The sequence below is a fragment of the Chelmon rostratus genome, chromosome 9 (genome assembly GCF_017976325.1).
Source record: "Chelmon rostratus isolate fCheRos1 chromosome 9, fCheRos1.pri, whole genome shotgun sequence".
In the NCBI taxonomy this organism is placed as follows: Eukaryota; Metazoa; Chordata; class Actinopteri; order Chaetodontiformes; family Chaetodontidae; genus Chelmon; species Chelmon rostratus.
The window spans coordinates 16,923,416-16,939,111 of NC_055666.1; the positions used below are offsets into that span (position 1 = coordinate 16,923,416).

Below are 15,696 nucleotides of genomic sequence, written 5' to 3' on the forward strand. Positions count from 1 at the left end.
GTTTCTTATTATTATTGTCATGTTTCAGTGATATCACACGATGCACAGGTCGGTCAGTAAATATTTTATTTTTCTTTATTTCACTACAAAACCACATCTTACAAAAATATAAACATTATGTCTGTTACTTCTTGCTCCGCCGCAGTAACACTGGACTGGTTAACAGTTCTGATGTCTTTTCACAGACTCTAGCCTGTAACCAGCAAACTGTACACACTGAGGTGACACCAACCTCCCACCTCTCTGCAGGTCATTCTGTCTCTCTCTTCAGTCTTCTACTGGCCCGTGGATCTGTGGAGAGACAAACATCAACATCCATCTTACAGATCTATCTGCCTCTTTGCCCTTGTATTTCAAATGGTAGTCTGGTGAGCTATTGTTGTCAGTGCAGCTATTTTCAACAGTATTTGTTAAACTAAGGATATATAATAAAAAAAAAAAGGGCAGTACCACAGCCCTGTTCCAAGAACAAATCTGCAACTCAGGAATCCATTTTTAATTTATCCATACTGTATTTACTAGTCATACAGATTTTTAGCATGTGGACTGAGCTGTGACTGAAAAATACGGGCTCAATCAAAAAGTTATTAGGTCTTAACAGCACAAACAAATGTTTTGATTAAAATTAGGAAGTTAGGAAATTGGAGTATATTAAAAAGTCAAGTCAAAGTCAAAAACATAGGCTTTTGATTTATTCATATTCATTGAACTGAAAAACTTTAAGTTACTGGGTGACACATTTTAGTCTTGTCTTTGACTCACCGCCTCAGCCAACTCTGGCCAATCCATCGCCATCACAATCGTATCATCTGAGTTTGGATGTGTCTCCAGGTTCCAGTAGGTCAGCTTATCAAACACAGAGGACAGCCTCACTGTCCTGTCCTGGACACACACACAACATCATTTAGCCTCATGAACACACAGAAAGAAAGTCCTCACCCACACAATTGCATGTCTGGTTTTATGCCCCATACAGTCAGTGCTTTACTTTATGCTTGACAGGCCCCCACCGCTGGTCAGCCTTTCTGTGACGTGACATCAGTGATGTTTACCTCTTGGTCAGAGCCGGGCTTGTTGATCTCTTTCAGCACCAAGCCAGTGTAGCCCTGAGGACAGCTGAGCTCCTGCCCCTTCAACCCACGCCCTCTGAACGACACCGTCTTCTCTGTGATGGGGAAAAACACACCACAGATTGTTGTTAGAGATGGTTTTGGCCCCCACCAAATATGACTGTGGAATAAAATGTAACATATGCTACTGCTAACGGTGAGGTCAAACAGCTGTGATACTCGTCCTGTCTTACCTTATGACACAAATGTTCCATATTAGAACTAGTGGTTACAAGATAAAGCAGCAGAAATCAGTCATGCTGACATGACATTTTGAGACCCTAATGACTTTCTTGCTTAGAAATTAATCTTTTGAGAGTGAAGAAAATCCTCACATTTGGTGATAATCTGCGATTATTTCTTTATGTATTTTAACCGTGTTTGTGTGACCTGCAAACTGGTTCAGTGAGCTCTAGTATACTGGAAGATCTTAATAAAGCTTAACACTTTGCAAAATAGAAAATGGGACAGATATCAAACACTTTCTGAGGGTACCATGTTTGCCATCTTTTGTGGTAGCACTGAAGAACTCTGAGACCTTGGCCGGCCCATCCTGTTCGATCTCACAGGGCATCAGGTGGACTGGGGCTCGCTGTGCCTGACCCACAGATGACAGCTGAACACGTGTAACACTTGTGTTACAGGACATCCTGCAACCAGAAGACAGAACAGAACAGAACACGTGAATGACAACAAATCACACTGTGGTATTCTATTTAAAGCTAAAATGTATTTTAATAAACAGCGAGTTCAGCCTTAAATGTGATTACAGTCATGTAAAAGCTTGTCTCTGAAGTATCTGCTTGCCCCAACAGATAAGACTCTTTTTCCCATTTAGAAAGGATGATAATTTATCACTATAGGTTAGGGTATACTTTTTGATTTAGTAACCGTAATGACTGCACAAGCATTTTGTTAATTTTTATAATGAAAACTCATTTCTGCAGGCTTTTAGGCTATTAGGACCTGTGTCTTGTTTAATCACTGCTTGTCATAATGCCGAAGTTAAGGAGCTCAGACAACAAGCAGCGCAGACTTTCCCAACGGTTAGCAGCATGTCTCCCCTACTTGAAATGTTGTCATACTTAGCGTGTTTTCCTCAGTATCTCTATGACATTATTAAATAACCTGTTAAATCACTTAAATTTAGATTTTAGAAACATAACTCCAAACATTACCTTTCCGCAGTTTTCCAAACGTTCTTGCTACATGAAATTGAACCTTTTCCGGTTTGCGCCCGTCGCTGCGCGTGATTGGACGAAAGCTTCTTCTTCTACGCTGAAAGATATTTTGGCGGGTGTTCTCTCTTCTGCCAGAGGATGTCTCTCCCTCTTGGTAAGAGATTACATTCCTCGCTTTGCTTTTTCTGCCTCTCGTGGTTATAGAGTGGTATCAGCAGTGAGGTGTGTTTTATTCACCCAGGCCTACTTCATGGTTCATCTCATGTCTTATTTTGACTTTTTTAATGAATGTGTCTCTGTGTTGTATGATTTATTGCTTTATATATAGAATCAATCAGTTTTTAATAGGTGCCAAAACCAAATAGCCTTGGCTCTGTTGTCAGTATCATGTTCAACTCTAAGAACTCTGTTCCACTTGGCAGCAGCATCTCTCTTCATATGGGATGGGCTAAGCCCTGTCCAATGGCAGCTTTTCAGGAGCTAAGGACAAGTTATTGTTGTTTTCAGTTCACAGCATTTCATCAAGACCGTGTCAAGCTGTGGAGCAACAGACTTCGGGGAAAGGAGAGGTAATTTCCTAACAGCTCATAGTTGGCCAGAGGTGAGTTTTTTATAGCAAGACAGACTACTGTTGCAGGCATGCTGCTGTTGTATACCACATGGACATTTGAATTAGACTGCCTTGTTGAAATGCTGATTTGGATGTTGAGTTAAAAATGCTTTAGTATCCCATCGCTATAACCCTTACTGGCGTAACTCTTGATCTGGATATGTGTTGAGCAAGTTGCAACTCCCTTCCTCTTTTGAAATATCAGCAAATATCAAAGTTACATGAAATGAGTAAATAGACAGATTAAATTTACGGACACTTAGTGTCCACTGAGGACTATCGATATAATACCATTGATCTATCAACATTTTTATACAATACAAATTGTGCTGAAACGTCCCATTTCTTATTTGCTTCTGTGCTTCTTGATACATGTAATACAGTCAGAGCGCCAGTTGAGTTTGGAGTCATCTGATATGAAAGGCCTCTGCTTGTGACTCAGATTGGACTTGGTGGTTGCACAGCTCTCAGCACAATCAACATGTTGCTTGTGTTTTATGCTCAATGAGGTCATATCATCAACCACACTGAGTTTTCTGCAGTGTGAAACAGACAGTGCTTGAGATATCTTTCTTTTTTCAGAGCCAGAAAACTTTTTCAGTGACATTCCAGACTAATCAAGTCAGCATGATCCTTTTGATCACTTCTTTCGTTTACCTTTCAAAACATGCTTGTAATGTGGTTGCATTTATCTTCCTGGGTTTGTTTGTTTGTTTGTATTTGATCTTCGGTTTTGCAGCTGTTTCTGGTGTTATGGATCAAGAAAGTTATTTGCGCCCAGGAGATGATGAACCATCAGTCCTCATTGGTCGGGCGCTGCTGAGGCTCCAGTATTGTGTCGTCATGGCGATGCTACGCATCCGTCAGAGAATCATACAGAGCTTTGTTGTGTTGTCTTTTGTCTTCCTGCTCCTCTGGACTGCCACCTTTTTATACGGGAGCTTCTACTACTCCTACATGCCCAAAGCAGCTTTTTCCACAGATGTGCACTATTACCACAGGTGTGTATGTGAAGTCCTGGTCATCCTCATTAGAAATAGACAGCAGTTACTGTGTGTTTGAGTCCGTCTTTCTTGCTTTTACTCTCACTCAGTCATTCATGTTTTCGTCTGCAGGACAGACTGTGACTCTCCTGCCTCTTTTTTATGTTCTTATCCAATGGCCAACATCTCACTGATGAGGAACAAGAAACGCGTACGTATGAACAAGAGTGTGCGAATCTCTGTCCGTGTATTAAAAATTCATCTATTCATAGAATTCTGTAATCTTTATAAAATGCACATTCAGGTGCTGACAGTCGGCCAGGCCTATCAGATCTCTTTGCAGCTGGAAATGCCTGATTCTCTGGTCAATCAGGAACTGGGGATGTTCATGATCAAAATAGCCTGTTTCTCCCAGGATGGAGGGCAAGTTGCCTCCTCTGCTCGCTCTGTAAGTTGCAATAAGATCTGTTCAGCTTCTGCGTTGCAACAAGTGTACATACAATCAAATAATGCTTCTAGTTCCTGCAAACTCCACTGATTCATTATTGCATTGCTGTGTGTCTCTCAGGCAAGACAACTGCCGTCCGCCTCCAGCTCTCGCTTTGTGAGTACAGCTCTGACGCACAATAACCTTTTAATCACACGGCTTGGTTGGAGCCAGATTAGGGCTGCTTGCGCTTGCTGCAGAGTTCTACCGCGACAGAAGGTGATCTCAGTGGTCAGGACACGTGTGAGCTAATGACTGATACAAACACACGGTGGGAGTAAAGCTCTTTCAGTGTAGTTAGAAGTGTGAGGGACGCCATCATTGCCTGCAGGCACTAAACAATGCAATGTATTTTTTACGAGTAATCATAAAAAAATACATTGTAATGCAAATGCATGCAACAGTCCTCTAATAAATACTTCTTTTAAAGCCTGACACTATATCAAAGGCGTGTTGATTTGGTATTTTTTCAGAGCTTATATTTAGAGGTGTTTTTTGTATTGGACTGCTTCACATTTTACAGTGCTTTCTTGTGTATTCTTGCACCTCCATATATACTAATCCACCTCAAAAAAATTTTAATAACACTGTGCGGAGGGCCGTATTGAGTCCACCGAGATCAGCTTTTGTTAGCATTCATTAAACTGAGCACACAGCTCAATCATTGAGTTATACAGAAGGCGAAACTTCTGCATCCATTACCACACCAAGCATCCTTTACCAAATATTCATCACTGAAAATATCTTCTGGGGATGTGCCATCACTCATTTGTAAGGAAAGAGCAGATTCATTCATCCGCAGGACACTGTGTACTGTGTTGTTGCTGCAGCTGTATATGTCAGGGTGACTGTGTTGTCCTGCCCTGGTCAGACCATGCTGCGATACCGTTCAGACCTGCTGAGGTACCTGGGAACGCTGCTCTTCCTTCCGGCGTTTCTGAGTGGAGTCACCGAGCAGAAGCAAGTGCTGGAGGTGGAGCTCTTCTCAGACTACATGGACGACCCTGTGAGCCCTGCACTGCTTTGTGAATGTGTTAGCATGTGCAAGTGTGCTTGAATAGCAAGCGTTTTGTTAAAGTCAACCTATTGGGTTTTTCTCCATGTACAGTACGTCCCCTCGGCCACTGCTGTCATTGAGATCCTGTCCAACAGGGTGCAGATCTACTCATCTCACCTCTACATTCATGCTCATTTCACTGGTATACGGTAAGAGTCAGAGGCATGGTGCACATGCCTGCACATTAAACTGATGTGTACACCATGTGTTTAATAGATCTGACAGTAACATACAGTACATCTGATGATGAAGCATTGCAGAGAAGAAAGCAAAAAAATTTGCTGTACTTGAGTATTTCCATTTTATGCAACTTTGTACTTCAGTTCCACTACATCTCGGAGGCAAATATTGTACAATGTATTCCACTTCATTTATGGGTTGATTTTGAAATTTCAAATTCTGAAATTCTCTTAGCTGGAAAATGCATCGTCACAAAGTAGAAAACAGGGCTGCTTTTCTAAGTGCATGAAAAGTTGACTTTTATAAATACGTGAATCTCACAGGACTGCAACACTACAAGCATATGGGGATCTTATAGAATATGATACATTGCTGGGGATTTAACCACCCACAAGTACATGAAGTAGTTAAAATGAGTTCAACCTTAAATGTCTACAGCAGTAAAATGCATCATACATAGTGATGCAGCAGTATATTAATCCAAAAACATCTTATATCACATTAAAATACGGACAGGGGGCATTTTTACACACAATGAGTACTTTTATTTTTCCTCTTTTTGTGAATGTTGCTCATAATACTTGGATACTCACAGTATCTAAGGAGTGGAGTATTTTCACAGTGTGGTATTAGTACTTCTACTGAAGTACAATGATGATATAGTAGCCTAGTCCTCACATCATAATTACTGTAAAGCTGTGTGACTGTTTTTCTCCCCTCTTCCTCAGATACTTGTTGTTCAACTTCCCTCTTCTATCTGCACTTGTGGGTGTGTCCAGCAACTTTGTCTTCCTCAGCCTCCTCTTGGTCCTCAGCTACATGCGGCTGTTAAGATTTGAATGGGGTCTAGAGCAGGTGAGACAAGACGCCCACTACTGCACACAATATTGAGCCCGTCTTTAGCTGCAGGGCTGCACACTTCATGAGTTTGTGCTGAAGCGAGTGTGGCTTACCACCAGATTCCTCCCAGGAGTTGTATAGCTCAGACTTGACACGCTCTTTGTGCTTGTTTTCCTTGTTTACAGTTCAGAACAGATGGACTGCTGTCAGATAGGGAGAATAACATGAACTACAACCAGCAAGAGGATGAAAAAGATGCAGCTGCAGGTACAGAAACACAGGCACACAGAATTTCAACACTATTCAAGCTAATTGCATCAGCCACTTGGTACTGACTACAAGGATAAATTCCCTGACAGGTGCTGCAGAGCTGCTGGGTCCCCTCCAGATAACCCCCACAAATCTGAGCCAGGAGAAGCCCCATTTGCACTTTGGTGACGGCACAGAGGTGCATAACAGATAGATAGATACATGGTCAATAAATGAATCAGAGGCAGCCTGAGGCCATTAATATAGGATAGGGAGAAGAGCCAGATGCAAGGATGAAGACTGAAGAGGAATACTATGCGGTTGAAAATGACTCACAGAGCTCCCGCACACCACCGACTGACAGACTTGTTGATGGCCTGAGCTGCCCTGTTTGAGCTATCTCACACAGGTGTTTCAACTTTAATGTCAGGACCCAATGACTTATGGGACTGACTTATCAGAAACTTTATCACTTCGTACAAATCTCTCATTGTCATTTTTGTTACTTTTATTTCTTGAATACACAGGACGGTATGAAATAAATCACCATATGAATAAACAGTCAAAACATGTAATGCAGCCATGGAAAAGTGAATTGCTATTTCCACCTGCTTCTTTTCACAGTAATATAGTATTTTGTGAGTTATTTGTATTTCATTCCATAAGTTCATTCCATTAATTCTGCTCTAATGTCATAATGCAGTTTTCCCCAATGTCCATTTTTATTTATGTGTGAGTTTTAAAAATGTATTAATTAGTTTGACATTTTCATGGTTATACCACATATTAGACCTGTATTTATTTGCATATAAATATATATTTATTTATCTAACATTGAACAGTCTGGGTCTCCATTCATTTGAAGTAAATACACAAAAAAGATATTAAAAATTAAACAAAGACCAGCTGTTTCCTGTTTTCCTGTTTTTTTTTCCAGCTCTGAAATGTTAAGGTCGCAAGTTCTACTATGATGCAGGCTGACATGCCACTTTAAAATGTCAACCTGTTTGTTTGCATCTCTTTTAACTACAGAAAAATATCTTCAGTTGTTCAAGTTTTAAGCCACAATGTGTATTACTTGGCTGTGAATTCCTTATAAAGCACACTCTGTTTGAATGTCGCAATAAAACCTGTTTAAAATTGTCCATCTGTCTATTTGTTTAATCTTATGCATAGTCAGAAAACACCACCCTAAAACAGCTCACCAACAAAGCACGCACTCATATTTGGTGTGAGGACACCTCACCCACTTCACACCCTGCTGTCTAACACGGTCACATCTGTCATTCCTTGGTGGCCTCGTGGCCTGCGGCTCTGAAGCTTTGGAAACTTAATAACGTCACTGCATGCAAAATATGGCACCAGCAGGGAGAATGAGAGAGGGACGTTGCTCGGAAGGCGCAGAGCTTTCTATCACACAAGCCTAACAGGTGGCAGGCACAGGTAGGGCCAGGTAAGTTAGATCATTTGTAGTTTTATAGTTCTGAAAACTTAGAAATACTGCTGAGGTTATGTTAGAGTTTAGACTTAGTAAATGCATTTCCTCAAACATATTCAAAACTGTGCATCTCTTGTTAACGTTTCCTTGTTTTGTGTAAGCACATGTTGGGACCATGGAGCAGAGCGACCATCTATGCTCCGCACTGGACTCAGACATGGACATGGCAGACGATAATCACATGGAGGGAATGAACATGGAGACGGAGGGCAACCAAGCTCATGACTTTTCTGCCAGACCATCAGATGAGACGCGCCAACATCAGACAATCAGCGAAGGACCTTCCAGCAGCTGCAGGAGGGTCAGAGTGAGATCCAGACCCAGACTCCAGTCAACAAAAAGTTTCCCCCCTTACAATCAGTGTATAGGAGGACTCAGAGAAGACAAAGAGGGGGATAGTGTGCTCAATTCCGCGTTGAGCATCGCTTCCCATTCCTCTCTCAGACAGGAAGACATGGTGAGGGATGGAGAGAGTGAGTCGGCTCAAGGCAGAGACAGAAAAGAGGGCTTTGAGTTGAACACAAGATGTGCACGGGATGAAGTGAGGTCGAAATGGAGGATGAGGAGGAGGGAGAGGTTAGGGGGGAGCTACGAAGCTGATCCAGATGGATGGGAGCGCACGAGGTGGAGTGGGAAAAGAAGGGTAGAAGAGACTGGAAGAGAGAGGGAGCATGATGACAAGGACACGGAAGGGGGCACAAACAGCGAGTGGAAACACTGCAGGGGTAGAAACTCGAGTTTGGAGATAGAGAGAAAGGAAAAAGAGGATGAGGAGATGAAGAGATCTCCTATTTCAGCCGTGGAGGGAGAGAACAAGGGGAGCGGGGAGACCCCAGAGGTTGAAATGGCTGAGGGCCCCGCAACACACCAGTGGTCCACCCCACATCCGATCCTCTCCAAGCTTTTGCACAAGTCCACCTCCTCCTGCTCCTCCATCAACCTCTCCTCAGCAGAGAGTGATGAGGTCTTTAGCGAAGGAGAGGACGCAGGTTCAAAGAGGAGGACGTTCAGGAAGGTGAGAAAGGGCTTCATTTTCATTTTTGGCAGTTGACATCCCAGCATACACACTTCACATCACACCTGTGCATGTGGCTGCTCTGGTTTTCCAAAGAAGAGGCTTAAAACTATATTTCTCAACTGTTCTTTGCACCTGTGGTCCTGGTGATTTGCATGGGCTTGAAAGAGGACTTTGACGAGGTCAGATTTGAATGGTGTTTGCATGCCTGGCTGCTGCTGCTGCAACAGATATGAGGCCAGAGGGGAGCAGATGGTGGGAGGACGACTGGGGAGTAGATATTCTCAGTGCAGTCTGCATTTTGCATGGTCAGACACTGGAGAGTAGTTTATAAGGACTAAATGTAACAGCACTGGGAACAGAGAAATCAGATATAGCAACAAATAGCACAAAACATCAAATAGGCTTTTTCTTCAAACGGCAAACTCATTTTGTAACAGCGTCTCTACTGAGCATGCTCAGGCCCATGTTGGCCCTTGGTTTATTGGTTTTTCACTGGCCGTGCCTGTGCTTGGTGGCAGCTGTTTTGTGTATATACAAAACAGATCATAACTGTCGAGGTATGTTCTGTTTGTAAACACCGAACCTGCTCATAACAGTTTTTGACAGAGGTCTTAAGATGTGCCTCTGCTGTATAATGTGCCCCAACAATTGTTTCTCAATCTGCTATAGATTTTCAGACGGTGGTGGGCTTTATTTCCTCGAAAGGAGAGATCAGAGAATTCAGAAATACATTTGCATGTAATCATTTGCCGAGGCTTTTTGGCTTAAGCTCCTCCACGGACCATTTTCATGCCAGACATTTTGACATGTCGCAGTAGGAAAAACACTGCCGTACATCACAAAAATGAAGGATGGCTGAATTCCATTTTGCTGCTTTGGTTTCAGGGTCCTGCTATTGTGCATGCTGGCTCACAGTCACATTGCCATGGCTGAGTGGGAGACTTGAATAGAGTTAGTAAGACCTGTGTTTTTCCTGCTCTGACAAATTGAAATGTTTGCTGTGCAAAAGGCATACGAAGGATTGGGAAATGGTTTTAGTGGGCATGAAAAATCACAGGTGGGAACCTGTTGATATCCATACATCGGAGCATTAGCCTTCAGAAGAAGATGCTCATGTCCATAATAGGTCAGTGCAGCAGCTGAGCTCAGTCGCCTCACAGTAACAAGGTCTTGGATGGGTCTGTTCCACTTGCATGCATGCAGACATTCAGGTTTATTTTGAATATACTGCAGGTAAATGTGTTTGTCTGTATGCTTGACACCTGTTGGCTTGTCAAAGACGTAACCTGCCTTTTTAAAAGCAATATATGGTGGACTAGGCTCCAGACCCTGAACACAATCAGCTGTATAAAAAATGTATGTTGTATTGCTGCTGTAGTGGACAGGAACAGCATACACGTTCCCTTCTCAATGTTCAGTGCACATGAAGACAACAACATAATCTTTTCTTCTTTTGTGCCTCAGTGCCGCTCTTGGAAAACCTACCTGACGATGATGCACTGGTCAATGCGGCGGCAGAGTTCCTGGGTCCAGCTGGCTGGACATCAAGGCACGTTTATTGCAGTTCATCCGAAACAGTTCATCAACACGCTGCTGTGATCATGTCTACAGCTGTCAGCTTTTCAGGGACTAAGAGAAACACTTTGTGTTCTAGTTGGACCACCCTGCACTTTGAGTTTATTCAGAAAAATCAAATGTTATGCACACTCATTGATAATCCCATGGATAAACAATAACTCCTTATCCCTTTCTTGCTGCTCACCAGGTAACTTCCAGCTGAGTGACGGAGGGGAGGTGTTGAAACTGTACAGCGAAGTGGAGGCAAACTGCCTGGAATCCCTAATGGGAGATACGTTGAGACCCTTTGTCCCGCAGTACCACGGCCTGGTCAACAGGGGGGAGCACTGCTACATCCGCCTGGAGGACCTGCTGAGTGGGCTGAGGAGACCTGTCATCATGGACTGCAAGATGGGAGTCCGGTAGGCTTGAGAGCAATTTTTTCTGTATCCCAGCGTTGACCAGTCCAGTCCTGTGCTGCAGGATTAATCTTCAATCTTAAATGCTGAAACTGTAGAAATTAGTGTACTTAACAGATGAGGGGCTGCAGTTGTGCTGCGTGAGAATAATAATCTGAAAACTTGTGTAAAAACAGCACTAACATAATGTGGAAAGTGAAAACTGATGGATTAGTTGACACGTTGAAATTAATTTAGGTCTTATAAATAACTAAATTTTTAACTTGATTAAGTGTTAACTCAGAACACTGACATTGGAAATCCCAACAAAACATACATTTTTCATCTTAGTTTTGGCCTGTAGCAATATATATATATAGATAGATAGATAGATAGATAGATAGATAGATAGATAGATAGATAGATAGATAGATAGATAGATAGATAGATAGATAGATAGATAGATATAACTCTAAAGTTTGCTCCTCAGGACATACCAGGAGGAGGAACTGATCAAAGCCCGGCTCAAGGCCCCCCTGCGGAGTGACATGTACCAAAAGATGGTGAAAATAGACCCGTCTGCTCCATCAGCAGAGGAACACGCGCAGAAAGGGGTGACCAAGTGCCGATACCTTCAGTGGAGGGATGCAACCAGTTCTACGTCCACGCTGGGCTTCAGGATAGAGGGCATCATGGTAGGAGTGCAGGCCAGTAAAATCACAGCGCGGCTCATGTTACCCTAAAAACACCTGAACTCTGCATGTTTTCTGTTGTGTTTCTTTTCTCTGCGAGTCAGATGGAGGACGGCAGCGTCCGACGGGACTTCAGGAACATTCTGACTTTAGTTCAGGTCACAGAGGCATTGCTCTACTTCACCAGGAGTCAGCTGGACATCCTGGTCAGTTCTTTCTACCACATTTACATAGTTACATTACACTTCTCTTCCTTCAGAAAACATCCTCTATCATATTGTGATTTCCAGCAATTTTTTTTTTTTGAAATCACTAACCTCATGAAAACACTACAACCCAAGAAACTACCACATCACTCAACACAAGCATTGTCTTAAAAACTTTTTAATGAAGATAAAATTTTAAAAAACTAAGCCAACAACAAACACTTATGAAAACATAATTATGTTGAACAAGCAAAGAACTGAAAACTGAAAAGGAAAATATCTAAAAAAAAATTTCCCTAATCTTCACTACTGACTTCTTGTCACTTGAAGAACTTGATGTCCACTCTACTCAGTTCATTTCATTAATCTTTTACCCTGTTTTGTATGCACTATTTGTTGGTGCTAAACTTGACCCGTCTGTGTCCTCAGAAAGCGTACCACTCCAGACTGCTGGCCCTGAGTGATGCACTGAAGAATTCACTATTTTTCAGAACCCACGAGGTTTGTTTACCTACAGACAAATCTTCTCGTTATTATATTCTGTTTTAAATGATATAAGCTGAAAGTGAAAAAACATGGAATGGAAATGGCAGATATTAAATAACAGAGGGAACAGAAAAAATTAGACCACATTGAGGCCAGAGTTGTTGTTTTCTGCTGATCCAGCCTATATTCACCTCACTCAAATTCAATCTTACTTCATATCCTCACAATGAATCTACATACGTTTCCATCTGACCTGATCAGGTGATTGGCAGCTCGCTTCTCTTCGTCCACGACCACAGCAGCAAGGCCAGCGTATGGATGATAGACTTTGGGAAGACAACCCCCGTGCCCGACACCAGCGGGCTCCTGCACGACATCCCATGGGCAGAGGGGAGCAGAGAAGACGGCTACCTCATCGGCCTGACCTCCCTCATCACTTCTCTGAGCCAGGCCATCAGCGTGGCCTCCTGGCAGCAGGAGGACGGCTGCAGAGGAGAAAAGACTGTTACATGAAGCACACTGTGGCTGAGACGCCCCTTTATCAACAGTCACATTCAGCATCCGGTGGACAAAGCAGCTACTGTTACATTAAAAAATACTGTTACTGCTGCCTCATTTCATTCACTTGAAGAGACAACAGAGGAGGATTTGTTTAGGGGGGATGTGTCTTCACAGGCTGAGGAAGAGGAACGAGGAAATTCAAACATATCAGCTAAAATCCATAGAAATGTGATGTGGTTGTCTTGCAATTTTTAATACTGCAGAGACGGTGTTTTGTCACAGATTTAAGATACTTCAGTCTTTTTTTCTATCATTCATAAAGGGCCAAAAATGTACTCTCTTTACCTGTGAATGCTTTTTTTTCTTACTAACTGTTTTTCATGCGGTTGGTCTGCAGAAACTCACCTGTGTTGCAACCCAAGCTACGCTTATTTGTTTACAGCAGCAAAGGAAACTCATAATGAATCTGCACAAATGGTTCAACAGCCTCATGTTGTTATAAGTAAATCTTAAAAAGACTAAACATGCTTATAAACAGATGAAGATATATTGATAGAACGTTGTGTTGTTTATTACTATAAGTGATTTCAACTATTTACATATCATGCAGCTGAAATGTCTTTTCCTGGTCTTACCGGCTGTATACAGTTAAATGACACAGAACACCATCACATATTGGACAGTCCAAACTAAGTCAAATAAACAATAAATGCTGCTGTCTGCTGAGTTTTCATATGCCCATAACCTTAATACTCAAACCATCCACACTTATAATTTCATATTAAATCCCCAATAGGTTACACACAAATAAATTACAAACAGAGGCAAAAGAAATAATGGTACTGTATCAGCACATCAAAACATAGTATATAGTCACACATAAACTTACCTAATTATATATGTGCTACATATCAAAAGCTAAATTCTAGTGGAAATCCTAAAGTTTCCAAACATAGCAGCTGGGTGAAATGTGTATGAAATGATGCACATTTAATGGAAAGGTGCAGCCATAACATGTCATATAGCTTCAAAGGACAGCTGGAACAAGCTGACATATTGCTCCGGATACTAAGGCAATATATTATGCTCCATTTTGTTCTGTTTAACTTTCTTTGACTATTTCTCTATTAAAATAGTTATTTTGATGATACCATTCAGCAGTGCATTTAACTTATTCAAACTTTCTAGACAGAATAACTGACATTTATCAGACTTTATTATTAGCACTGTACACTCATTTGCCAGTTTATGAGGTACAGCTTACTAAAAATTATGGGGTCAAATATAAGAGCCTTGCAATAAATCCTACCTTTGTGGAACTTATAATACTCAATTTAAGTTGTCTTAAATCGCTAATTTAAAAAAAACTGTAGTTTGGAGTGATGAGGTGTTTCAAACAGATGTTTCTAATATTTTGTCCACCCAATTTTTACCAACGAGGGTTGACCAAACATTAGACACACCTCTCTGAATACTGCAACACAATACAGCAGCACCACAAACATGCAATACAAATGACCGTAAAGATGAGCCAACAGCTTTTTAAGAAGTTTCAACACAATAGTCTAACCTTCACAGAGATTAGATTTATTTCATGACTGTTGTATTAATCTTAATTAGGTGGACTTAATAAACTGGCAACTGGGTGTACTTTATCAGGCACACAAATGTGGTTTGACAAGTTTGACCAGTTACTTGATCCTGACTCCAGTCGTCAGTCGACTTGGTTGAAACCTGTCCAGCAGGTGGCGCAATGTTGTTGTTCGTGGTGGAGAAAGATGAGCGGGACAGTCTAACAGACTCCGGCGGAGGAAGCAGACAGACGCAGTTGTTTCCTACATCATCACTAGAAATAATACAACCGTAAAATAAATTAATCGGTAAATATTGTGGGATTGTGTCTGTGAGGCCAGCGGGATGCTCCGCCGTGCTAAAACCAACAGTTAGCTAGCTAGCTAAAGATAGTTTCAACTTAATTAGCATACATTACATTGTGAATTAAGATAATTAACATACAGAATTTGTGTAACTGTTCTTCTTGAATGCTTTAATAACGACAAAGTAAGTTCTGACGGTTTTCTTTAAGGCTGAAGTTGAGTTTTTCTCGATGGACGGCCCGACTTTTTCTCAGAGAAGCTACGCCAACCTAGCTGTGGTAGCCCGTGTGATGAATGATGGTAAGTTTGTCCATTAATTTAAGTTGACAGGACACGTAGCCTTGGTTTGGACAGGTTTTCCTCCGGTTTAAGTCGGGTAATTATGGGGGTTAAAGTATACACCGACATGGGTAAATCTGGTGTTGATATGGCTTAGGTGTTTGACATTTAAAAATAAATAAAGGTAAACTATCTTCATCAATGTGGGGCGCGGTTGCTGCACCTTGCTGCTAATCAGTCCAAACTGATCTTGCGTCACTTCCTGACACAGAGACTTCTGAGTAAGTCCTTATTGGAGTTGATTAAATATGCCCAGATATTATGTGAAGTTTAAGAGGCTCAATGTAATTTCCAAATTAAAAAATGAATATTTCAAAAAGTGTGAGAGATTTTAAAGTCTTCATGTGGAAAATCGTTTTTTATGAAATAGTATCCTTTTATATAAGTCATTAGATCATTCAGTTTATTAAAGTAATGTGTATTTTCTG

General features: G+C 41.6%; 3 protein-coding genes across 5 annotated transcripts; 2 read left to right on the top strand and 1 right to left on the bottom strand.

Annotated features, from left to right (window-relative positions):
* Positions 1-49: 49 nt before the first annotated feature.
* On the bottom strand, positions 50-2,346 carry rnaseh2c (ribonuclease H2, subunit C). Its single transcript, XM_041944846.1, has 5 exons — positions 2,288-2,346; positions 1,605-1,759; positions 1,053-1,165; positions 763-882; positions 50-291 (listed from the first exon to the last, which is right to left on the bottom strand). The coding sequence occupies exons 2-5, from the start codon at positions 1,756-1,758 to the stop codon at positions 268-270; spliced, it is 411 nt and encodes a 136-aa protein (XP_041800780.1). The 5' UTR covers position 1,759; positions 2,288-2,346; the 3' UTR covers positions 50-267.
* Positions 2,347-2,819: 473 nt separating this feature from the next.
* On the top strand, positions 2,820-7,801 carry LOC121611732 (seipin-like). 3 transcript variants are annotated; one of them, XM_041944409.1, is made up of 10 exons: positions 2,820-2,891; positions 3,640-3,901; positions 4,016-4,094; positions 4,188-4,331; positions 4,452-4,487; positions 5,242-5,376; positions 5,479-5,576; positions 6,336-6,462; positions 6,633-6,714; positions 6,807-7,801. In XM_041944409.1, exons 2-10 carry the CDS (start codon positions 3,654-3,656, stop codon positions 6,908-6,910), a joined length of 1,053 nt encoding a protein of 350 aa, XP_041800343.1. In that variant the 5' UTR covers positions 2,820-2,891; positions 3,640-3,653; the 3' UTR covers positions 6,911-7,801. The 3 variants fall into 3 exon arrangements, with proteins under 3 accessions (XP_041800343.1, XP_041800341.1, XP_041800342.1); XM_041944407.1 differs by having other exon boundaries at positions 2,839-3,901; XM_041944408.1 differs by lacking the exon at positions 4,452-4,487 and having other exon boundaries at positions 2,839-3,901.
* Positions 7,802-8,309: 508 nt separating this feature from the next.
* On the top strand, positions 8,310-13,596 carry si:ch73-22a13.3 (inositol-trisphosphate 3-kinase B). Its single transcript, XM_041944824.1, has 7 exons — positions 8,310-9,209; positions 10,677-10,761; positions 10,978-11,191; positions 11,658-11,862; positions 11,964-12,065; positions 12,495-12,566; positions 12,813-13,596. The coding sequence occupies exons 1-7, from the start codon at positions 8,310-8,312 to the stop codon at positions 13,062-13,064; spliced, it is 1,830 nt and encodes a 609-aa protein (XP_041800758.1). The 3' UTR covers positions 13,065-13,596.
* The last annotated feature ends 2,100 nt before the right edge of the window (positions 13,597-15,696 follow it).